Here is a 24,737-nt window from a genome sequence, read left to right on the forward strand (position 1 = left end):
GGAGGAGCCCTATGTATTTCGGGCGTCTCTATGTGCTCGTTTAAAATAGTATCAAACTTTAGCCAAATGCTCTTATGCATTTTATCTGTAGTTAGCCTTTAGAACTGAATTTCTATTATAGTTGTTCCTATAGATACAATTTAAAAAGGCCATTCACAAGCTACAAAATGAGTTCTTGAGAAAATAATCGATGTTCTAGATCTAGGTTCCAGAAAGTCGCGTGAGAGCTCAGTTGTACTTAACAGTTTTAACCTCGTCTTACACAACTCGTTCGTTATTTGCTGTATGTCACAGTCGCCGAAGACGCAAAACGTTGAAATTGTTTTCTAACCGCAGAAATTACCGAGTCATGGAGCTGTTGCAAGTGGAGCAAGAACCAAGCGTGCCTTGGATCGTCTGGGCGGTCTTCGTCGAAACCGTGCTGTTCGTTGTCTGCCTGGGCCTTCTTCACAAAGCTGTTACCATGTACACCAAAGGAGTTTGTCGATCAACGCAGCAAATGGACGGCAAGACGGTCATCATCACGGGCGGCAACGCAGGTTTGTGCTCCACTCGAAAACGAAGTGGTTTACGAGGAAAAACTTCCTATTCCGTGGAAGTCCAATGGCCTTGGCGCAACAGATGTACACAATACCCCGGAAAAGTAACTAAATATACAGTTACTCCTTACTCGCTCAAAAAGTAACTAAATACGTTACTCTTTATTGATTTTCACAAAGCACGCGTTGCTTTACCTCAAGAGAAACGAGTTGCTCTTCTCGTTGCTTTGACGACCAAATACGCAACTACTTTGGTTTCATGGATTATGGCTTTCTTTTCAGTAGTCGTTGCACATAACCAGTACACCTCTCGAAGTTTTCATCAGTTTTGATTCCCCGCTTCCTTGAGAACACATCTCCGGCGAGGCTGAAGAGTCGTTCTACTGACGCTCTCGAAGAAACGGCAGCGTTGTGCTCCAGGAACAGCTGATGAATCTGGGATTCCCGTCTCTCGTTTGTTCTCTCTGCTTGTAAAGTTCCAAATTGACAATGGGTTGAGTGCCTTCGTGTACTGGCAATATCCGGGTTAACATTCGGCCTGAACGCGATTCTAGAAGGTTCAACCAACGAACCGTATTGTGTTCGCGGTGTCAAGGACATTTCTAGCTGTAAAGTTCGACTGACGTAATCAGGGTTAAATGTAGCTGTACTGTCATACAGTATAGTACTGTCTATTCCGGGTTGCCGATCTGCCTTTGTAGAAATAAACGCATGCACAGGTTAGAAGGAAAACAAGACTATTTTTCAACGGGGTCCTTCCTTTTCTAAAAAAAGAAACTAAATACGCTACTCGTTACCGTAAAAAGTAACTACGTAGAAGCAACTCGTTACTTGTAATGTATTACGTACATGCCTGTATTTAGGATATAGCCGTAACTGTCGCTCATTCTCATTTCGCTTCCCCAGTAATTCCTTACTATTTTCAAAACTTTTTTTGTCGCTTATACCGGATATGTTTGCGAGGTGGCTGGGTACGAGAGTAAGCGGAAAAGGTCTATAAGCATTGGTCGACACTATACAAAATATGTCGACAAAAGCTGTCAAATGCGGCGAAAAACACGAACTCCTTTGCCAAGGCGCGGAGGGGAGAGCGGAGCGACGGGTTGAAGCCACTGTGCGGCGTCTGTGTCACGTGATTTCAAGATGGCAGCGTTCAGGCGACAGAGGGTGGAAATGTCTTTACTAAACAACTAGGTAGACCGTATGATTGCGACGAAGTTAGCAGTTTTGAAATTCGGCAAACTAGTCTTTTTTCTAGCACAGTACATTGGACAGGCTGGTATTCGCCATTAATTAATGTTACGAACAGCGAAAGGGTAGTCATTCCAATGCAGACTAGACAGATTAGCCACAAATAACGCATCCCCAACCCCCCCCCCCCTCCAAAAAAATAAATAAAAAAATAAAAAAAAAATTCTGAGAGCTTTAATGTTATATTCTTGGCTTTTCTTGATTGGGAATGGGGTTCGGGGGGAGGGGTGGCTTCTTTGAATTGTCTAAGGATACCAAGCGAGGTGCTTCCAAGGATAGCGTTTTTGTTTTTGTTTTCTCGTTTTTTTGGGTTTTATTTTTATGTAGATGGGCTTACTACACCCGAAGTAACTGTACATGCTCCGTCTGCGAAGCAGAGTATCGTAATTCTGCTATTAGGGAGGTCATGTTGGACCTCAGCTTCACTGCGGGGAAGCGACCGTCGCTTCTACAGGAAGCCCGGAGATGCCGACGGCGTGACTGTGAGACCGCTTGCCGCAGCGAGCGGAGCGGAGCAAATAGGGAGCGGCGACATGCTGCGCGTGCGCCGCCGTTCGTCATTTGTCTCCGTGTTTCTCTTCACGCGCTTGGTAGAACGTAGAAGCCGACGGAAACCTCGTCCCTTCGTCGCAGTCTGGTCCGGGATGTCCGGTTGTGCCTACCGCGTATCACTTTACGAGCTCCCCAGACACTAGCAACTCTATCAGAGATGGCAGTAATGAGATTACTGTAGTTAAATTACAGTCAATAAATTACTCTTTGTGGTAATGAGTACTGTAATATTTCACATTTATGGGCCGGTGATTTAGTAATTTCATGACTTACTTTGAGGTAGTAATTTCGAAAAATTACTCATTACTTTTGAAATTACTTTGTCCCAAATTAAAAGTTCGCTTCTGAGCTTTAAAGACAAAAGTGAAGCATTATTTTGCATCGTCCACCCACGCATCGAAAGACGTCCCAAAGGGGCAACAAATGACGTCACAGGAGCCTGCTTGTCACGCCAGGACCCGTAATCGAGCCCGTTGGTTGAACGCAGAAATCCCGGCAAAGCGTGCGAGCGACCGTGAGTGTCGCTCTCGTCTCCGCGTCCTTGATTCAGGCCACCCAAGCTTACTTGGACTGTTAAGCTGAACCAAAGCCTCTTATATACTGACCAAGCCTGGCAGATCACCATGAGCAGCGGCCGCCGAAACAGAAAAGGTGGAGCGGCAGACGACGGGTGAGAGGAGAGCCACGTGACTGGCACCCCGCTACGGCGAGACGCCGAAACACACTTCTCTCGAGCGAACAAGTGTGGCTCGGGTCGTCGCCGCTGGAAAATGCTGTGCGCTGACGTCCGGGTTCCCCGAGAGATGGCTCTTTGATTCTCTGTACTACCAGATCCTCGCGCTCCAAATCTGCGATCAGGCACTCTACGGCTCCGCCGTCCAACTTCCAGGATTTGTGTGTATAGAGGAAGCTAAGGCTGGAGGCGACAGCTTGACGCTTAGAGGACATCATCAGGCGGAAATCGAGGGCCCATAGTTGAAGACGCGCGCTGTCGACGAGCTTCGGCGTACCTGCCGCTCTGGGCGGATATAGGGGATCCACCATCGATGGCGTAATGGGCAGGCCTTATCTCTCAAATAGTTTGACTGTAGAAACCTGAGCAAGACGTCCCAGGCAAACTTGTTCACACTTGGCACGTTCTCTTACGTTTGTACTCAATTGGCCCTCTGGATTTAACGGGCCTTCCATATGTCTTGTATTGCTTGCAAGCACTTCTGTATTTTCTGGTGGCACGGTAAGTGCCTCGGTTAAAGGACAGCCCTCAGGCACTGCCTGATTTCTTGCTCGCATGATTGGGAACACTTTCCGCATGTTTGAAGGCAGCATGCTTCGACCATGCTTCAGGTGGTGATAATTCTCTCGTCAGGTCTGCAAACCGCGTCTTTTGTATGATGCGTTTACGGTGTTACCGCGGCTTTATGGGTTAACCTCCTTGGAATATAAAGTGCACAGGCTTATTAGTTGTGCTCAAAATAATTTTTACGATAGACTACTAAAAGAGCTGCACTAATCACGCATGAAACTTAGGATAATTTATACTTTGACAAGAAACTTTCTTTTTTGTGAAAGAAAAATTTACTTTTTAGTTTCTCTACAAAATGCAATATGCAGTTTGTGTTGCCACTTCTAAGATTTTTTTTTTTTCCGATTTTCGTTGCGCTTCTGTTTTCCTAATGACGATTCTTTTACGTTCGTTTGCGGAATTATCTCTGCGTCGTTCTTAAGTTCCGTAAACGATGAACTCAATCGAATAGTTCGATTTTTTTATCGCTATAACGTATAGGAGTTTGTGTCGCGAAAATTCCGGCGTCGGCGTCGCCATCGCGTCGGTGGGACCAAAAAGTAGCCGCATCTCCTCGTGGTGAATGATGTTGATTGGGGCGAAGCTCTGGTCGTTCTGATCATACTGATTTTATTGTTCATAGGTAGTGCTGATGGTGCTGATTTTTTTTTTATTGCTCATAGGTAGTGCTAAGTTCCGGATTGCATTTCGACTTCATTATTACTGCTTTATGGTCGGTGAAATGCAGAGCCAGTGGTTCTTCTATCGGATCAGCTTGGATCCGCTAGAAGCCGTGGGAACGCATCTCCACCGCTTATGTCAACGGTCCATGTCAGAAAGAGAATGTGTGGTATGGAACGTGGTTATATACGCATTTGAGCGTTTGACCGCAGCGCCCTTTCGCCTATAAACGTTGAGCCAATGCATACAACGTTTAACGCGATTATATACGCATTTGACCGCAGCGCCCTCTCCTGTATAGACGTTGAGCGGCTACATGCAACGTTTCATCCATGACAGAAACCCCAGTTCTTGAGTTACCACCACATCCCAGAGCCCCCTACTCGTCCCGCAGTCGTGGCCGAGTGGTTAAGGCGATGGACTGGAAATCCATTGGGTTCTCCCCGCACAGGTTCGAATCTTGTCGACTGCGCAAACATTGTTTTCTTTTTAAGTGAGCACGGACGCCGGCCGGACGGACGGACGGACGGACGGACAAGGCTAGACCCTAAGGAGCTTCGCCCCTAAGACGTTCATAATGCAACGCGCGCAGCGACGTGTGGCGTCACACGTGGCCTTAGCGTCATTACCCTATCGACCCCCTCAATTCAACGGGAAAAGTTTTCGGTACATTTAGCGGAAACGTTCCCCCAAATTTAGCGGAACATTTTCTCGCCAACATTAAAGGAAAATTTTCCCGACATAATTAGCGAAAATATTTTCCCGCAAAATTTAGCAGAAATGTTTCCTACAAAATTTGGAAGAAAAAATTCAAATAGAAACACGTGACGTCATGTGACGTCACGTGAGTTGTGGCGCTATACTGGGTGAAACAAGGAGACGGTAGGCTCTTTAAATTGACCGGAAAATTCGGTTTCTTAACCTATCGCGCTACGACTTCGTGCGGCGTTGCCCACAGATGGTGCATTTTTTTTTTTTTTGTAAAATTTGCAAAGAGCGAACTTACCTGAGGAAAAAGTAAAGACAGAAAAAGGCTTAGCTCCTATCGAAACTCAGCGACGCCACCGGTCTTCAAACAACACGGCGCCGTTTCGCACGGGACACAAGAGATGGCGCAAGGAACGCCGCCAACGAACGAGCATATGGCGCCGAGAGCCAGAGTCTTTAGCAGACAATCTTTTCGACTCAAAAGCGACGCGCGTTCCGCAGGCGGCGACAGTCGCAGAAACAAAAACAGGCTCAGTAACAACAAGGAACTGCAGTTCCTTGTCTGCTAAATACGCCGGCTCTCGGCGCCGTATGCTCGTTCGTTGGCAGCGTTCGTTGCGCCATCTCTTGTCTCCCGTGCGAAACGGCGCCGTGTTGTTTGAAGACCGGTGGCCTCGCTGAGTTTCCATAGGAGCTAAGCCTTTTTCTTTCTTTACTTTTTCCTCAGGTAAGTTCCCTATTTGCAAATTTAGAAAAAAAAATGCACCATCTGCGGGCAACGCTGCACAAAGTCGTAGCGCGATAGGTTAAGAAACCGAATTTTCCGGTCGATCTAAAGAGCCTACCGTCTCCTTGCTTCCTGTAGAATAGGCCATGCACACACACTTGCACGGTTTGAAAACGAGCGCGGGTGTAATGAGAAGGCTTTGCGAACGGGGCCCGATAACGCTATCGCGTTGCCCCCTTAAAGGCGAAGCTTAAGTGTCCCCCAAGTTTTAAATCTTTGTTATTAATACCATGTCAATTGTAAGCTCGAGTTTTAATCTCCCCTTCCAACCATTCCTGAAAACAGACCGGTATACTTGCGAAAACAAGAGCTCTTCCGCCTTTGCTCATATGCAATTCCCACACCTGGTGAAATTTTGATGCTCAGGAAATCGCTTCAGTTCTGTTCAACATATATATAGACCTATTCGAACCAATAACCCAAACTAGAAATCAGAATACATCTTTATCCGTATAGTTCTTAAAGTTTCACATTTGTTCTCAGAGGCTTGGAGGCTGTACTTGAAATACTGAAAACCTTACGTCAATCGTTGTAATTTGGGTCACACTTGGGAAATAAAGCTCGTTCCAGACAGCTTACAAGAGTTTGATACTGTGGAATAAAGGTTTGGGAAGTTCACGCCATCAGAACGAACAGATGCTTTAGGCGGTGCTTTGGACCGGCTGCTCAAAGTTGTAAGTTATACAACATTTGACGTCATCCCACTGAAGGGCGCAAGAAGATTTGAATGGTAATTTTGGCATCACCTTCATTTGTCGGTTCTTCAATAACAATATTGAATATAGAAATAATATATAGCTTGCAGTGAAGAGTGAAGCCCGACTATTCCGAAAATATATTTAGTTTTGGGAGCACAAAATAACACCTCCAGACGCTGTGTCTGATCTGTCTCTGTGTTTCTGTTGTCCCTTTTTGGTGGGGAACCTTTTATCATGAAATACTGCAATTATAGTTTGTTTCAATTGAAGATTAGAGTCGTTCTAACAAAAAGAAAACTGAAAAATTATGAAAAAATAAGACTGGGAGCAAATCTCATAAATTCACATCTAAAAAAACAAAATAGTGCAAAACAAGAAACTTATTTTGGCTGCACACTTTATGAACGCGAAGCGCTTCTCCTCGAAATTATTGAGACAAACATAATGTAAAGTTTTATGGTTTGTTTTAATAAAAAAAAATAATTACTAGTAACTGTAAAGCTGCGGTCCGACAGCTAGTACATGATTCAAAAGAAAGTCCGCAGACATGCTCTATACATGCCTGAAGCAAATATGCTCCCAACATGCCTGAGGCGTATGCGCAGGTAATTTTGTTATCATGTCTGCAGCGAACGCGGCGTTTCTTGGGATGGCGTACGAGCTGGGTGGCTAGGTGGGCTGTTGCCGGTGAAGCAATCTCTTAATTTCCCGCGCAGGCTGGGTGAACTAAGGGCTTGTTGTTTCAGGCATCGGGAAGGAGACCGCCATGGAGCTCGCTCGCCGCAAAGCCCGCGTCATCCTCGCATGTCGAAACCTCGAGAAGGCCAACGAGGCGGCCCGGGAAATTCTGGCGGAGACCGGCCAGAGCGTCGTCGTGAAACACCTGGACTTGGCGTCCTTCAAATCCGTTCGCAAGTTCGCCCGGGACATTGTGGACACCGAGGCGAGACTGGACGTGCTCATCAACAACGCCGGCATGATCCACGGTGTGTAAGACTAAAAGCCACAGTATATAATTTAGGTGCCAGAGAACCCACGCCACCCGAAACCACCTAGATGCGGGACATTAGAAGCACCATAGCCTCTTCTGTACTGACGAAGCCTGGCAGATCGCCTCAAGACGCGGCCGCCGAAAGTGAAAAGGTGGTGTGGCAGACAACGAATTAAAGTAGGGCCGTGTGATGGGCGCCCCGCTGCGGCGAGACGGCGAAACGCAGCGTCTCGCCGTTGCCGCGAGACGCTGCGCCGACACGCGAGGACCCAAAAGTGTGTTTCGGGTCCTCGCCGCTGCAAAAACGGTGCGCTAACGTTCAGGTTCCCCGAGAAATGGCTCTTAGATGCACTGAGCTACCAGATCCTCGCGCCCCAAATCTGCGACCATGCACACTATGGCTCCGTCGTCGAACTGCCAGAGCGGAGACTATGGAAACCAGTGGCGTACCAACTTGTTTTTGAGTGGATGGGCACACGAACCCGCCCCCCCCCCCCCCCCCCCCCTTTCCCGGGTCGCATATTTTTACTATTTTACGAGTGATGGGCCGAACTTTTGCCGAATAGAAAACTAGGCACCGAATCTTAGGAATCGGTGGAGTCAAACTTTTGCCGAGCTTTTCTAAAGATCCGGCAAAGATTCGGCAAAGATCGGCAAATATTCGGCAAAGATTTGGCAAAAATACTGTTACCAGACTTAATGTGGATATTTAGTTTTTTTATTACAAACAAAGGTTAAGTTTTTTTTCTTAACTTAAATACAACATGCAGTGCCTGTTGACACAGTTATTACTAAATAAGGTGATATTCTTCAAGATAATTGTATGGGTGTCGCTTATGTTTGTTTACTTGCAATTTCAGTGTCTGCTTCCGGAAAGTTTTGTGACAACGAGGTTGGGTAGTAGCCGGCGCAGTCATGAATCACGCTACGAGTTATAATTTTGAAACTTCATCAGCGCACGCCTGCAAGTGTTTAAATTGTTAAAATAATGGCAATCACTACGTTCCTATTTTCTCTAGGAGTCGCCGTGTCGTGCGCGAAAACGAATGCAACGGCTGCTGAGCCTTCACCAGAAGAAATAACAATATTGTAAATATGCATGCGTTTCGATTTGAGTCACTTGACGTCAGCTTTGCCAGCAAGTGTGCGTTCCATATTCGCAACGTGCCGTTTTTAACCTTTAAAATTCCGGTTTCTGGTGTTAGGACACACACAGGCGTTTAGGAAGATGGGGAGACAAAAAATGTCGGATGTGCAATGTCGAGCATGATAGTTTTGTGTTCAGTTTTATGCAGGTTCATGAAAATCGCGAAATAGCGGGAACTAAAAAGCAATATTATTTTGTTTTGGCACAAAGTACTTCTGAGCCGAATATAGGATTGTTATATTCATAAGAATAAATTTATTTGCCCACACTGGAAGGGGCCCATGTGGTAGTGTGCGGGGCTAGGCAGATAGGTGAAAACCCTTACGCAGAGCGCCTACCAGCCCACCACCATATGTGAAAAAACAAAACCGATATATAAATGTACACTATACATACTACAGAAAGTGCGCAAAAAAAAAAGAAAAGGCGGAAACATGTATCACATTATGACGAGGATGCCAGCAGCATCCCATACATTCTGGCAAGCTCTCGTGACTCCGCCCCGTTTGACGGCAGTGGGCTTCGAACACTGAGCGTAATTGGCCAGCTGTCAGTCAATGTTTCAACTACCTCGTTTCATTGATGGAAAGATCAAATGAAAATCACGTTATCCAGAATGCACCGCATCATTTGTCACTTGCGCAGTGGGCTGCACAAATTACTAGTCGATCTCCTGTTCCTGAGGCAGAAAATATTGAAGAGAACCACACTCGCGAAAGCTCAAAAACGCACAGTTACCGTGTCGCCCACTCCACACTTCGCCGTAACCGCTGGTTGTACTAAACTGTACGATAATAACGGCGCGACTGCGCGGCGACTATTTGCGAATCATGGCCCCGTCGCGGTCGTGCGCGTGCGCAGACATTTGGCGAATTTTTGCCGAATATTTGCCGAACTTTGCTTCTAAAATTTGGCACGTGCGCAACTTTGCCGAATCTGAAGTTCGGCAGATTCGGTCCATCACTAACTTTTACGGCGCAAGTGATGGACCCCCTAACAACGACGCTCACGCCGGACTGGCTCAATGCGCGGAAACTTAGATTTCGGATTTGGACGGCGCGTGTATCACTCAAACCGCGTTAATCTCCCCCCCTCCTCCCCCTCCGGCCTACGTTCACGACGCTTCGCGGTGACAGTGTGCGGCTGCTAATTACAAAGCTATTAACCCACCATAGCACCCCCCCCCCCCCCCCTTCTACCCCCGTACACGCCGCTTTGCAGCCGGCAACCCAAGCCCCGCTGTCCCCTGCGATTTAGTTCAGCGCGTCGACAACTATCGTTTTTTTTTTTTTGTTTTTGTTTTTTTTTCAGTGTAACAAACGAAATGTAGTAAATATCGCAAAATGCCTCGACAAAACAAAATGTTCGAGAAAAAAAAAAAAGAGAAATAGAAGCCCACATCGTGGATAGAACCCGGGTCTGCTACGCATGAGGCACACATCTTACAACTAAGTGACGCTACCGTTTCGGAAACTCGCATTGTAACCACTGCCTATGTTGACAGCGGCAGCGCCTATCTCCACGAACCCGCCAATCCGGCGTGAGCGCCGTCGGTAGGGATTGTATCGCCTGCGCGTTAAAAATATGCCCCCCGCGGGTCGGGGGGCAGATTTGGTATTCCTTGGGCGCCGCCGGCCAGTGTTTGTCCTGCCCAGTGGCGGCTGTTTCAGGGGTGACAAAACACATGCCCTGCCCCCCACTCTGAGAACTGGGGGGAGGGGGGGGGGGGGAGTGGGCAAGCGCCCTTGCTCCCCGGTTGGTACGCCCATGGAAACACCAATAGTGATCTCCATTTTTAACCCGAGAAGTTGCCATACTATAGTATATATGTGCTGTTAACGGCGATTGGTAGTCGCTTTACTGGTACGACTTATTCGATATCTCCGACCTTTCACTGAAAAGTGAACACAGTGGGCAACAACGAGTGAGAAAAACATTAAAGCGCAGTTAGCATAGCGGCACGGACGTCCGAATCTGAAGTTACGGGCGCCTTACTTGTGCTATGCTCCGTGCACGTGGGGATGACCACCAAAAATCTTCAGCTTCGTGCTACTCGAGAAGCAAAACTAGCGTAGTGCACCTGTACGCCGGCGGGGCTTAGAAATATCCAAACACGACTTCGGCAATTGTCGGCAGTGCTCGACTCTGTTGGTTGCTCTGGACGTTACTAGATCTACTTAGCTAAGAAACTGCCCATAGACGTTTCTTCTTGGAGCAGCGCACCCCTTTACCCCGAAGGGCCACGTTCAGTCGTTCGACGCTCCACCGTTTTAGGGACGGCTGACATGGTAAGTACAGTGTGCTTTGTGAAATACACAGGCATTGAAGCACATACCCAGATGGCGCTGCACTGTAAGGTGCCCTAGAGTAACCGTATATGCTTCGCTTGCAATGCAGAGTACTGCAACAGTATTTTTTTCTATATAAGTATTACGCGAGAAGCGACCGTCGCTCTTGCAGCAGACGCGACGGGCGCGACATGAGGCGGCGGTTTACCACGTATGCACCGTCGTGAGCAATGCCCTAGCCGTTCAGAATGTGAGGGGTTCAAACCGTACTGTCATTTTTACCGCGTCTAAAAACGTTGTGATTGGTGACGATTAGACTAATATTCGCAAATACTGACAATGGTAGAAAGTGAGTCTGGGCACGGGCACTATTTCATGTATATAACGCCTGTCACTAGTGGCGTCATTGAAAATATCTTGTTTTGCCATCGGTAAACATAAAAACCTGTCCGTAATTTTTTTTTTTTTTTTTTTGCGAACTAGAACGTGAAACTTAATTTCGCTGGTTTTCAAAGGAAGTAAAGCTAGGGCTGTGCAATTAGTCGATTAACCTACATATTTATCGATTACTGCTTTAATCACGATTAACACGATTAACTTTTTAAACGGTTAAGCGGTCAACTTTGAGCAAACCAAAAAAAAAGTAAAACAGAAATGCTTCCACCACGCTGACATGGACAAGTACATCTATATGAAGGGGACGTTTTTTGTGAAATTTTAACCTAATTAAAGTACTGTTAGGGCGAGATTTGTAAATGCAAAAAAGTTCAAAAGGTTACACGTGTCCCGACCGATTCTACGCCGTGCGAGTGTCCGTTTAGCGCAGCAGAGGCTATCGTGAACGTTCAAAGGATGACGCTCTTGCCGGAGTATATCATCGAACCTCTTTGCCTTATGCAGCTGAAGTAATCATCTGTGAGCGCGAAGACTCGTTCACACACTTGCGTCGACCGACGTTGCACTGCGTTGCGGCGTGCTGTACAGGGCCTCTCCATTGGCTCGTCGCAAGGGTCGCCTTGGCAACAGTTCGACGCAAGCAGTCTTAACCTAGTCAAACGCAGGTGTGTGAACGAGCCTCGCGTGTGTTTCAACTGTTCTCAGCTACGTCTTGATGTTGATTTGCAGTTGAAATTGTATGTTGCGCCGCCGTTTATTACATATTCAGAACAAAAATGTAATTTTGATTTAACAAAAATAGTGCGCATGGAAATGAACGAGACCAATTAATCGATTAATTAATCAATCAAAGATGCCGATTTATGGGGTCAAAACTTTTAATCGACGCCCAGTCCTAATTATTACGCTTTCTCGCGTTACTCGCGGACGCTAGCTGGCAGAATTGCATTGGTGGGCGTGAGGGGGGCTGAGGACCAGTAAAGCTGCTTGGACAGCTTTTTTTCTCAGCCCCCACCATGCTTATACATGTTTAATAAAGCTATTATTATTATTATTATTATTATTATTATTTGTAAAAGAAAATAACAAGAACAAAGGAGCTACAAGAAAAACATTCTTATAATTTCAATAAAGCTGTGTTTTGGCGTTTTGTTTTTTGTGATTCAGATTGTTTAGTTGTTTCAGACACATTGTTAGTAGGCGAAAGCTGGCACACGATTGTAAACGACAATGGCTCGTGTAGGATCGAGCGCTACAGTGCCGCCTTACGTTCGATTGAATCATTACATGGTCGCACCTTGAGGACGCCCTCTCGCCCCCTGTCCGTGAGAAACAGGCCTATCCGCTGAGAAAGTGGAGGGAGAGGAGGAACCGAGAACGGGCGGGCTCGTCAGAATGCAGAGCTCTGATTGGAAGGATTAGTGGGTAGAGCTAGAGCTACCTGCCTTTATTTCCACTGCAGTCGTCGTAAGCGTTCGAATGCGAGAGCCAAACGCCGGACGCCGGAGTTCCGCGTTCTAAAGCGTTCGACGAGTGCAGTGTACACAAAGGCAGCCAGCTTTATGTCTACCCACTAATCCTTCCAATCAGAACTCTGCATTCTGACGTCCCCTTACCGCTGTCGTCTCGTTCTCTCCCTCCACTTTCTCGGCGCATTACCTCGCAGGGGCTTCCAGCCGCGTCTCAACGCCGGGGCTCCCGTGATGCGCGCTTTGACTTGCTTCGTGAATCAAATGCTGTAACAAGGGTGCGAGAAAAAATAAAAAAAGACAAAAAAGAAAGACAGGGAGTGCTCAGAACATTATACGGAAACTCGTGTTTTGTTGTGTCTATGGCAGATTCGAACACCGTGAAGTTAACAGAAGACGGCTACGAAGCTTGCTTCCAATCCAACTACCTCAGCCACTTCTTGCTCACCGTTCTTCTACTGGGTAAGTATTTTTCTTAAAAAAATCATAATCTTCTGTGCCTTCTTTTTCTTTCTTTCTTCTCTTTTTTTTTTCGTTTTTCTTCATTTTTTTTTAACTATGTGAACTTTGAATTTAAGCGGTCAAGTTATTAGTTTTCTGTCCATTTTCTGCATGAGACGTTAGCTTTACCCTTGGCGAGACCACGCTCACGGGACGAAACTTTTTCCACTTCGTCACTTTCACGTGCCTTTCCCTCATGGCGAATTGTTGTTTGAGGCTTGGTGAAATGTAAGAGCGACATATCTATGCCCCACAAATCTTAGATACGCGTGCGGAATAGATAAGGTCATTTAGTCATAAACGTTTATTTGGATCCGCATAAATAAATAAGAGAGGGAGTGTGCCGGGGACCGTGAGGCCTGGGCAAGCGGTAGTACAACAAGTGACAAACAAAAGTACAACAACGTGATCCTTCGCGAGGTTTTGCAAGCATTTCCCCAAAAATACTGGAACCACATTAAACCAAAAAAAGTAAAAAACCTGTCGTGACAGCCCCGGAGAAACAGAGAATGGCAGATTAATTCAACGGCTACTTTGAGTCCGTTCAGACGGCTCACAACGGCAACACTGTTTCCATTCTAACTCCAAATAATGACCCTGAAGGGCTAGGAAGCCTAATGGTCACTGAGCCCGGCGTTCTCGATTTACTGCTTGAACTAGAAATAAAAAAGGTAACGGTCCCGACGAAACTCCAAATATGTTCCTAAAACGCTATGCCGAATGAATTAGTAAATATTTAGTGTTAGTTTTAATAAGTCTCGGCTGTTCTTATGTGCCAACCGAGTGGAAAATGGCTAATGCTGTACCTATTCACAAATCCACGAATACTCATTGGCCTCAGACTACAGACCTATATATCTTACATGCACGTGCTGTAAACTCCTCGAACACATCATCCTTAAATTAATGACGATATTTATTGAAAAACACATCATTTCATACGCGCAGCAACACGGCTTTAGAAGTGGACTATCAACTGTTACGCAACTGGTCGAGACTATCCATGACTTCGCGACGGGCACAAAGAATAGAAGCCAGATACGTGCAATATTTATAGACCTATCAACAGCGTTTGAACGTGTTTTACACATCAAAGCTCTTAAAAAAAAATAACTTACACAGATCATGGCTGAGGGTCCTCTAGCTTCGTGGATAGAAAATTACCTAAACAACATGTTTCGGTTTGTATGATATGAAGGACACGCCTCTCGACCAGTTAAGGTACTGTCTGGTGTCCCGCAAAGCACTGTTTTGGCACCACTCATGTTTCTTCTCTATATAAATTACATTGTTAATGGTATCGAGGCAAATATAAAACTTTTGCCGACGACTCTATTATCTATCGTGAAATAGCAAGCCAAACTAACCCATTTCTACTAAGCGAATCTCTAAAAAAGATAACCGATTGCTCTGATAACTGGCGAATGGCTCTACATTCTGACAAAACCGTTGTTACTATGTGCCGAACGAGGAAAAGAAGAATATTCTTGAGTTTCCATACAGTGTTAACGGTGTAGACTTGCGCAGGGTCAGTCAATATAAGCATCTCTGTATCAATGTTAGCATTCCACCTAAGCTGGAACGCACAAGTTAAATATACAACAAACAAAGCCCAGGCAAAATTATTCTTTCTGAAGAGAACGTAACAATATTCAACTCCCGAAATAGAGCTTTTAGCATATACACACCTCTTGTGCGTCCAGTACTAGAATACGCAATTATATCCTGGTTCCCACATACGCAGGAGAATATAAATATTATAGAAAGTGCCCAGGAGAAGGGCAGTCAAATTTGTTTACCAGAAATACAGTCATTTCGATTCACCAAGAGAACTACTAAAGAAAGCTGGTTTATTGACTATCGTTGATCGTGTAAGACTCAGTCGACTGAAATTTATATTCCTCCTTTGAAACGATGCATTTAAAATAGAAAAGAAGTACGTTCAGCGATTGTAACGTTAAGCGATCGTAAAGGAGAGCCACCAGATGTAAACATGGCGACCAGGGATGAGCACTATTTCAAATACTTTGAAATACGTATTTGAAATACGTATTTCAAATACTTTGTGTATTTTGCATTTGTATTTAATTACAAATTGGGTAATGTAGTTGACGTGTGTATTTAAATGCTAAAACGTGGGTATTTTAAGTACAATGGACCTTTTCCGAGAAGCGTTCTGCGCACGCGCGAGCGCCCGATGCCAAGCGGCGGAAGTCGGAACGAATAATCGAGGAAATTTGGAAGGAGGCTGTATATCAGCGAGTAGAACACGTAACTGCAGCACATATATAATTGTGTTACACAAAAAAAGAACGTCGACGGAAAGGAAAACACGACGTATGGGTGGACGCCACGGATGCCACTCTTTAATGGCAGGCGCCGCTGCTCAGAGAGCGAAGAAACTGGTAGCGTAGCTCCCATTATCGATTGGTAGCGCAGGTACGTCACTTCCTCGATTTTTAGTTCGTGCCGCCACCGCCTGGTGCCGCCGGTATGTGGAAAAGGTCCATTGTAATTAAATACAATTTTGAGGGCGAAAATACATTAAATGCACTGTCAAGAGCAGGAAGAAAACTACGTTCTGCACCGAATGCGGTGTCTCTCAACCAAGCACAAGCGTTTAGTGACTTTGTAATTACGGTGCTAGTCCCGGGAAAGAATAGGGACGAAATCGACGTTCCCAGGCAGACTGGCTAAATATGTGCCTGTGACTTCTTGTGATGCTTTCCAGCCTAATATCCATCCATATTTTTGCCTGGGACATTCTAAATGTGCGGGTCGTCCAGATTTTCGTAACTGGTGCAAGTTGCAACAGTAAAACATTCTCTAGCTAGTGCTGCGCGTCCAGGTCGTCTCGAGCGTTTCTTTGTTTGTCTATACCAAAATGTAATCGACAAAACAAAGTGCTTGAAACTCTGTACTTTTTTCACCTACTACGTCCAAGCTGATTACATTTCTTTGTGATTATATTTATATTACGTTACTAGAGCCTCGCACACTAACTCCCGAGCGTGCGATGCAAAATTAAAATGAGATACCCAGAAACCCGTTAAAGGATAAAGGATAAAGTTTATTTTCAATCAAAAACCGGCAAACAATCCAGCCCGCTTAAGCGTAGAACGCTTGTATGAGGGACATGGCAGTAATTATATGTATTTTGTAGACATAAATATAATTCACAATTAAATGAATCACAAACGCATACGGCACTTAACATCCTATATGATTAGGATAAAAAAAGTGAAAGCCGTTTACAACTCCCTGTAACACCGAATTAGAGCGCAGCTCTTGAGGAGGACGAAGGAAGGGTACTAAGGGGGGTTCAACTGACCAGGGGGTTCACGTGACCTTGGGGGGTCACGTGACCCCCAAGGTCACGTGACCCCCCAAGGCCGATGATGTCATCACTGACGTCACTGATGACGTCATTAGTGACGATGACGATGCGGATACCGATGACGTCATTAGTGACGTCACTGACGACTTCACCAGTGATGATGACGATGACAATGCGAATGTCGGTGACGTCATCAGTGACGTCACTGATGACGTCATCAGGGATGATGACGATGACGATGCGGATGCCGGTGACGACATCAGTGACGTCACTGATGACGTCATCAGTGATGATGACGATGACGATGCGGATGTCGGTAACGTCATCAGTGACGTCACTGATGATGTCATCAGTGATGATGACGATGCGGATGCCGGTGACGTCATCAGTGATGATGACGATGACGATGTGGATGCCGGTGACGTCATCAGTGACGTCACTAATGACGTTATCAGTGATGATAACGTCATCAGTGATGATGACGATGACGATGTGGATGCCGGTGACGTCACCAGTGACGTCACTAATGACGTCATCAGTGATGATGACGATGACGATGTGGATGCCGGTGACGTCATCAGTGACGATGACGTCATCGGGGGGTCACGCGACATCGGCGGGGGTCACGTGACCTCGGGGGGTCACGTGACCTCGAGGAGGGGGTCACGTGACCTCAGGGGAGTCACGTGACTTCGGGGGGTCACGTGACCTCGGGGGGGGGGGGGGTCACATGACCTCGAAGGGGTCACGTGCCCCCCCCACGAGGTCACGTGACACCGGTGGGGGGCTCGCGCGGTGCATTATGGGACATTTCCCGTAATGCACCGCGCGGTTACGCCGACGGCGACGGCGACGCCGCTCAAGCCGAAAACGGGCGCCTAAGAGCTGCGCTCTAAAAAAAGAGAGAAAAGTACAAAAATAGCACAGGCAGCTACGAGAGTTCACGTGCTATTAACAAAATTGAACGCGAAATGCAATAACAGGTGCAACAATGAAAAACAATCAGTCAGTCGTAACGAACTAATAACAAGTCTATGCGATAAGTAACATTGAATGCAATAATAAACTCAGTCAGTAGTACCCGAAGAAACATCAAACGAACAATTTTCACAAATCAGTATCTACGTACATCTTTTATCGTTCATTACATCACTAGACAGAAAAACACCACTCTATTATCTTCTTGTTCATCTGCTTCTTGGATGACAGGTTAAGGAGATCTTTAGGTAAGTTGTTAAATATCTCAGGAACATAATACTGTCTTTGTATTTTTTTCATAGTTCGTACATATTTTTGGAATGGCATAGGTTTCTGTGTGTCGGAGCGTTTTTATTCTGTTTGGTATGTCTCTGAACTCACTGAAGAAATAGTGGCTGGTTAAAACAACAAATTTAAATACATTTTTAAAAGATAATATTCCGACTGCATTCATTCTTTCTTCGGTTTCAGGTGGCTCATATTTAGACCCATATACTATATTATTAACACATCTATTTATGATATTATCGATTTTGTGTTGTTTTATTTAGCGCATGTTCCGTATATTGTAATACCGTAACGGAGTGCAGATTCTCCCAGTGAAAGGTACACCTCTCTCCTCAAATTGATGTCACAGCCACTTTTCACCTTATAAAGATATGCTGAGACAACACAAAGTTTTTGTGCAATTTGTTCAATGTGATTACCCCATGTAACATGATCGTCGAAATGCAGACCAAGATAGGGTGTTGTTTTAACATTTTCCATTCTTTGGCAGTTGCACTGATGACACTCTCGATCATGAAGAAATATAGGAACATCAAAGGGAACATGTTTATGAGGGTTCCGAAAACGCATCAGTTAGTCTTGTCGCTACTGACCAAAATATATTTATTTTTAATCCAACTCATTAATTCCACTATGTCACATTCAAAAATCGGAGCAGCGAGATTATATTGTTCGTGAGGTAGTATTAAGGCTGTGTCATTTGCGTATTGGAAAATATTAAATTTAAGGTTAAGATTACCTATCCCATTAATATAAATGTTAAACAGTAAAGGACCCAGAATTGATCCCTGTGGAACACCAAATTTCATTCGAATTGGGTCACTTATTTGACCCTTAAGCTTCACCATTTGAAATCTGTTTTCGAAATAATTTTTCAAAAGTGCATAAAATGGCCTCCTGAAACCTATTCTGTATAATTTAGCTAGCATATTTGAATGGTCTATGGCATCGAATGCTCTAGATAGGACAATGAACAGTGCAAGAGCGGTTTGATTATTGTCTAACGAGTGATAAATTATGTCTAAAAATCTTTTCATTAACAAAGTCGTTTTTTTTTTTTTGTTTGTTTGCGAAACCCGTATTGGGGGGGGGGGGGGGGGTGAGGAGTGTATTAAAGAGAATTTGTCACAGAATGATGTCATCACTTTCGCTAAATGCTTTTCCATGATTTTTCAGTTCTTTTTTTTATCTTTTTTTGTATAGTGGTCTGATCATAGACACTTTCATCCCATCTGGAATATTTCCGCTTTCAAATGTGCCATTAAGGCTGCGGTCCCACGGCAGCCATCTTGAACAAGGCGTTAGTTCAACCAATAGATGGCGACACGCTCCCGTGGGGTGGCCGAAACACTGGTTCACAGTGGGATGGCTCGAGCACCATCACGTTCCCCTCGTGGCCTTGCTCGCGCCGCTGCCAGCTGTGCTCAGCTAACTCAGGTAGCGTGGGGGGGGATCGGTGGCCGAGTGGTCTAGCGCACACCAGCTCGGAGCACGTGGGGCGAAAGCGCGCGCTGCAGAACCCAGGGATCCTGGGTTCGAGCCCCACCCCTGCCCGTTTCGATCTGGATGAGCATCGTACCGTCGTGCGGTCGTGTATCACCACTGCGTGATGCACGTTAAAGACCCCAGGCTAGCGGCTGTACCGCACTGGCTAAATTGCTCATCTACAGCTGGGAGACTCGTCGGCCCTGTGAGGCAGACTAAGTTCTAGGCTGTATAAACGCACACACAACCCAATTATTTAAGTAGCGTGGCCAAGAGTCACTAAATGAGCTGCGCTTAGAGTATCGGCACTCCGTTCCCCGGCATTGTTGTGGGCGCCGCCATTTTGGCTCGTATGCAGAGCAGACGCAACTGCCGATCGTCGTGATTCAAAAGTGCGACTTCCTCAGATTTAGATTCTTTGTTAAGAAGGTCACGCAATATTGCTTTGTTCTGTTACGAACTGTTTAAACCTTTGTGGAGGGCGGAAAGGCGTTTCCTGTGATCTCAGATAAAGCTTCAGATAACTGGCAACCGTGATTTTAAGACACAATATGCCCAAGTGTCGTTACTCTGAAGCGTAGCTTATTTAGTGGCACTAGCGTGGCCCATCAAACGGATGTATGCGATAATGTCAGGCTGGGTATAAATTGTTCTCTGATATAGGGACATACGGTTCGGCGGTTGTAACGGGCTTTCGCAATAAATCTTACCAAGAAGGAATCAAATGTTGATTGACGTGTCAATATTCTATCAATGAAAATTTCCTCTGCAGGAATGCACGCTCAGTAGACTCAACCAGTGGAAGCGGACGTCAAGTAAACTGCTTCGCGATTTACGGTACTTACCTCACCATTTTAATGACAATTAAAATAATGTCACAAAATATTGTGTTTCACGGGGTCCGGAAGATGTTGTAAAGGTTGTTACATTATAGTTCCCGGAAAACAAACGCCGTTGCAATATTTTCGGAAGTACCGACACACATAATGTTGTAAGTACAGCTTAGGAAAACCATCAGAAGAAATAGGAAGACGTTTATTTGCAATGAAGACGCTAAGAATGAACGGCGTTTAGCGACGGCAAGTTATGAGCGTTCGGGAATATATAAGTTTACGTGATTGCTAACTATGGACATGCGAACAAGCAAGTTTCTTCTCAGGGAATGGAAAGTGTCCAGTGTCAAGCACAACACGTGGCTACCGACGTTGTCGACGTTTCGAACACTTACCGCTTTCGACAAAAGTGCTGGCCAATAGGCTGATTTTGTGGAAATACTCGAAGTCTTCCTCGAGTCCAACGCCATCATGAACAGTAACTGAAAACGATCCACTATTCAGTCGGTGGGTGGCGAAACGATGCGTGCTCTAAGTGGCTGGAAGTTTACACGATGCCTGCCACGACGTCCAAACACGTCATTGACGTTCTACGGTCTCTTTTACCTACTTTTGCCCTACCGAAAATACTTTTCTCTAATAACGCGCAAAATATTGCTTCAAATAAAATAAACAAGTTTTTGAAGAAAAAAAGCCGGCATGAGGCATCACATTAGTGCACCATACCATCCTGCAACTAACGGGCAAGCAGAACAGATGATGTGCGAAACGAAAAAAAGCCCTTTTGAAGCTTACGGAGGAAGCACTTCAGTGAAGAATCGCCAGGCTCTTGTTCCGGCAGCACGCGACGGTTTCATCTTACACGAAAAAAACTCGCCGAAGCAATATTCGGCGGACGAAGAGCCACACCCCTCGATCTCATAATACTGTGGCCTCCGAACAAGATCGAGAGATTCCCAGATAGAGAGTAATGGCAGTTTAATCGGTCGGACAACTCGTCTACGTGAAGAATTTCAGCGGAAGTGGGGCCTTCCATGTAAAACTTGAGTAGAAAAAGCTCTATGTTGGTTGACCAGGAGGTGTCATCTCTCTGAATACGTTGGATATCAATGCCCTTCAGTGTAAATATAACTAAATCACAAAACTCTCTTTGTGTATTGTGTAACTGCCCTTGTATTTGATAGTAGAAGCTATGGTGGCGATTTGGACCGTTCACACCAGGCTCCTTTTTCTTATTTTTCGCCTCATACTCCTTTATAGTTTAAGTATGCTTCAAGAATCTTTTGGAACGGGGACACTTTACGTCAACGAGGCCATTTGTTCCAAGTAGTCAATCAGGGAATGCTGCTAGAAATCCGTCCCTCATATTAACGAATAAGCCGCACTTCTGCACAGTGCAATTTTCCTGTTCCACGTACAGTTGTAAAGCAGCATCCTCATTGATTCTACCTTCTACTGCTGCGCGTGAAGAAAGTCTTTGGGTACACGATACTTGAAACAAGTCTGGTACTGCACGTTGTGGTTCGACACCCACTAATGTCGTCGTCCTTATAAAGCCTCATCAATTAATAATTACCTCGTCACCTCATATTGCTCTTCATCAACAGTAAGTACAATATTCTACTGCCATATTACAATCCAAGAATTGAAAAATTTAGTCGTTCAGTGCTTCAACAAGTTTATTATTTATACATTGTTATTACGTTACATTACCTCGAGACGATCGACCATCGTCGATCGTCCATCGTCGATCTTCAAATACTTATACCTGTATATAAATTAGACGCACAAGGGGGGGGGGGGGGGGGGGGGGTCGGTGGCCGAGTGCATGGTCTAGCGCTCACTAGCTCGGAGCACTTGGAGCGAAAGCTCGCGCTGCAGAAGCCACCCCGCCCCTGCCCGTTTCGATCTGGAAGAGCAACGTACCGGCGTGCGGTCGTGTATCACTACTGCGTGGTGCACATTAAAGACCCCAGGTTTGCGGTTGTACCGCACTGGCTGAATTGCTCATCTACAACTGAGAATCAGACACCCACTAAGGCGGACTAACTTCCGGCAGTATAAACATACACACAACAATTTGCAATTAGACGCATAATAACAAAGAGCACAGCGTGCCGCCTGTTTTCTTTGGATGCCTATTTTTAAACCAGCGCAAGCTCGCGCGTTCTCTCTTTTGAGACGGTTAAAACGGTCGCACATAAAACCCGCGTTTCTCCTACCCGGCCGCTTCCTCCTCTCTTTATGTGTAGTTGGTTATAACTAAATAAGCTATAATAATGGTGTATTATTCATATTTACTTTCAGTTTCAGTCAGGGAAAAGGAGTTTCGCGAGAACTAGAGCCATTAAATGAGCTGCGCTTAGAGTATCGGCACTCTCTTCCCCGACAGTGGTGTGCACGCCGCCATTTTGTTGCTTGTGCGGAGCAGGCGCAACTGCCGATCGTCATGATTCAAAAGTGCGACATCCTCAGCATTAGATTCGGTGTTAGGAAGCTCATGTAATGTTGCTTTGCTTTGTCGAACACTGTTCGAAGTGGAGAACGGAAAAGCGTTTCTTGTGATTTCAGATAAAGCTTCAAATATTTGGCAACCATGATTTTAAGCCACATTAAGGCCAAGTGTCGCTACTCTGAAGCGTAGCTTATTTAATGACACTATTCATGCTCTTGTTCAAGAGGCTTGTAATACCTGGAGGGGCCATGACGTAAGCCCCGTGGATTCCACAAGCCACTACCTTTTGACACCTCCCTCTTCTTCATTGTTCCCGTTTGTGCCAGTAAATTAGCTGCGGTTCCGAGGAACGACACTTGGCTTAAAATTGTGGCTTAAAATCATGGTTGCCAGTTATATGGAGCTTTATCTAAAATCACAGGAAACGCTTTTCCGTCCCTCACAAATGTTTAAACAACCCGCGACAGGGCATTTCAATACTGCATCAGCTTCCTATAGTCAGTTACAGGTTAAGAAGGTAGCGGCAAATGTCCCTCAAAGGGAATCAGATATCCCTCCGCCACCTCCGCATCCAATAGCGTCCCACCGTTTCCGTGACGTCGCGGCCAACGCGCGAGGAGGGTCTTGCCTTTCTGTAAATATTTGCTTTATCTTTCGACTTTGACTTAGCATTGTGGGAGCCACGAGAGGGAGATTAGAGTTCTCCCCCACCGACGGAAACAAATACGACTTTCGGGGATTAGCTTCCCCCCCGATGGATGCAAGGGCCACTTTCAGGGGCTCGGTTCCCTCTCCGATGAATACAAAGGTCGCTTTCTTAAAAAGTGGGATCGGAGACAAGTGGGAATCCATTGAAGCGAAACAATTGGAGCGTTTCCAGTGAACTCTTCTCTCGACTGCGGAGAGATTTGAAACAGGCGCATCACACTTGTGGGAGGAGCTTCTCCTACCTTCTTGACTTGTAACCGACTATAGCACCGCATCTAATGCTGAGGTAGTCGTACTTTTAGATCATGATGATCGGCAGTTGCGTTTGCTCTGAGCAAGACCCAAAATGGCGGCGCCCAAACCAATTTTGGGGAACTGAGTGCCGATACTTTAATGCTCATGTAGTTACTCTAGGCATAAAGTGAACTCGGGTGTATTATTTTCCTCTTCGTCTTTATTGTTTATTGATTTCAATCATATCGAATAATGTACGCATTATATCACGCTACGCGTGTGTAATTATTTTTCTTAGATTTATTAACCTGACCCAGTAGTTAAACCTTTCATTCATCTATAGTAAATCTTCCAATATATTTTTTAAATGTGGAGGTAAAAAGACACGGAGATTGATGATGATACAGACGCCAACGCCGCCCTCGGAAATTTTTTGAACACTAGAAATCAGCAGTTTGCCTGCCAGCCGTCAGATAGCGCAACAAAACACCCAGACAGTTTTTAATTGTTTTTAAAATTAGCTAAGCTCTACACCCATTAAGAAAACAAAGCAAGATCATTGTGAAAATTTAATACATCGCAATGTATATCTATTGCAAACAATAAATGTTATTAAATGCCAATAAATCTGTTTGATGTCCAAAAGAGATATGCGTAAAAAACAGATAAGTATGAAAGGCTCCTGGAGCGTTATGACTTTGAAAATGAAAAAAAGCCATCGTCCACCTCTTGGGCAACCATTGGAGCTCTAAATGTTATAAAATATTTTATCATAGTTTAATTATTTCTTCAGCGGCATTTGAACTACCATGACTCGAAGCACAAGAAAGTGCTACGTTTAATATAAACTATCTAAACAAAAAAATTTTTGCACAACATTAAATTTTTTTCTGGATATTACCAATTATAAGCACTACATCTGTAGCTAATTTCATTGTTCTAGCGCTTGTCATTAAAAACATATTTGTGCTGAAAAATGTCAATTTTAGGGCAATATTTGGAGGGATCAAGAAAACAAAGTAGTGCAAATACCAAAAAAGTGTATCGTTAGATTCTGCTCGACATCATCTTAACAAAACTGCTATATTGGAACCGTGTTATCTTTAATGGATCGTTCATAAAACATGAA

General features: G+C 45.1%; 1 protein-coding gene and 1 non-coding gene across 2 annotated transcripts in view; both read left to right on the forward strand.

Moving 5' to 3' along the window:
- The first annotated feature begins 342 nt into the window (after window positions 1-342).
- Window positions 343-24,737, forward strand: part of LOC115311330 (retinol dehydrogenase 11) — a 30,193-nt gene continuing 5,798 nt past the window's right edge. The window contains exons 1-3 of the mRNA XM_040217285.3: window positions 343-539; window positions 7,245-7,484; window positions 13,159-13,251. Coding sequence (XP_040073219.1) covers window positions 350-539; window positions 7,245-7,484; window positions 13,159-13,251 — 523 coding nt within the window. The 5' untranslated portion in view covers window positions 343-349. The remainder of the gene's footprint in view (window positions 540-7,244; window positions 7,485-13,158; window positions 13,252-24,737) is intronic.
- On the forward strand, window positions 4,696-4,777 carry Trnas-gga. Its single transcript has one exon. It is a non-coding gene; the product is annotated as a tRNA-Ser (tRNA).

Source organism: Ixodes scapularis, unplaced genomic scaffold (genome assembly GCF_016920785.2).
Source record: "Ixodes scapularis isolate PalLabHiFi unplaced genomic scaffold, ASM1692078v2 PGA_scaffold5__190_contigs__length_132052651, whole genome shotgun sequence".
Classification (NCBI taxonomy): Eukaryota; Metazoa; Arthropoda; class Arachnida; order Ixodida; family Ixodidae; genus Ixodes; species Ixodes scapularis.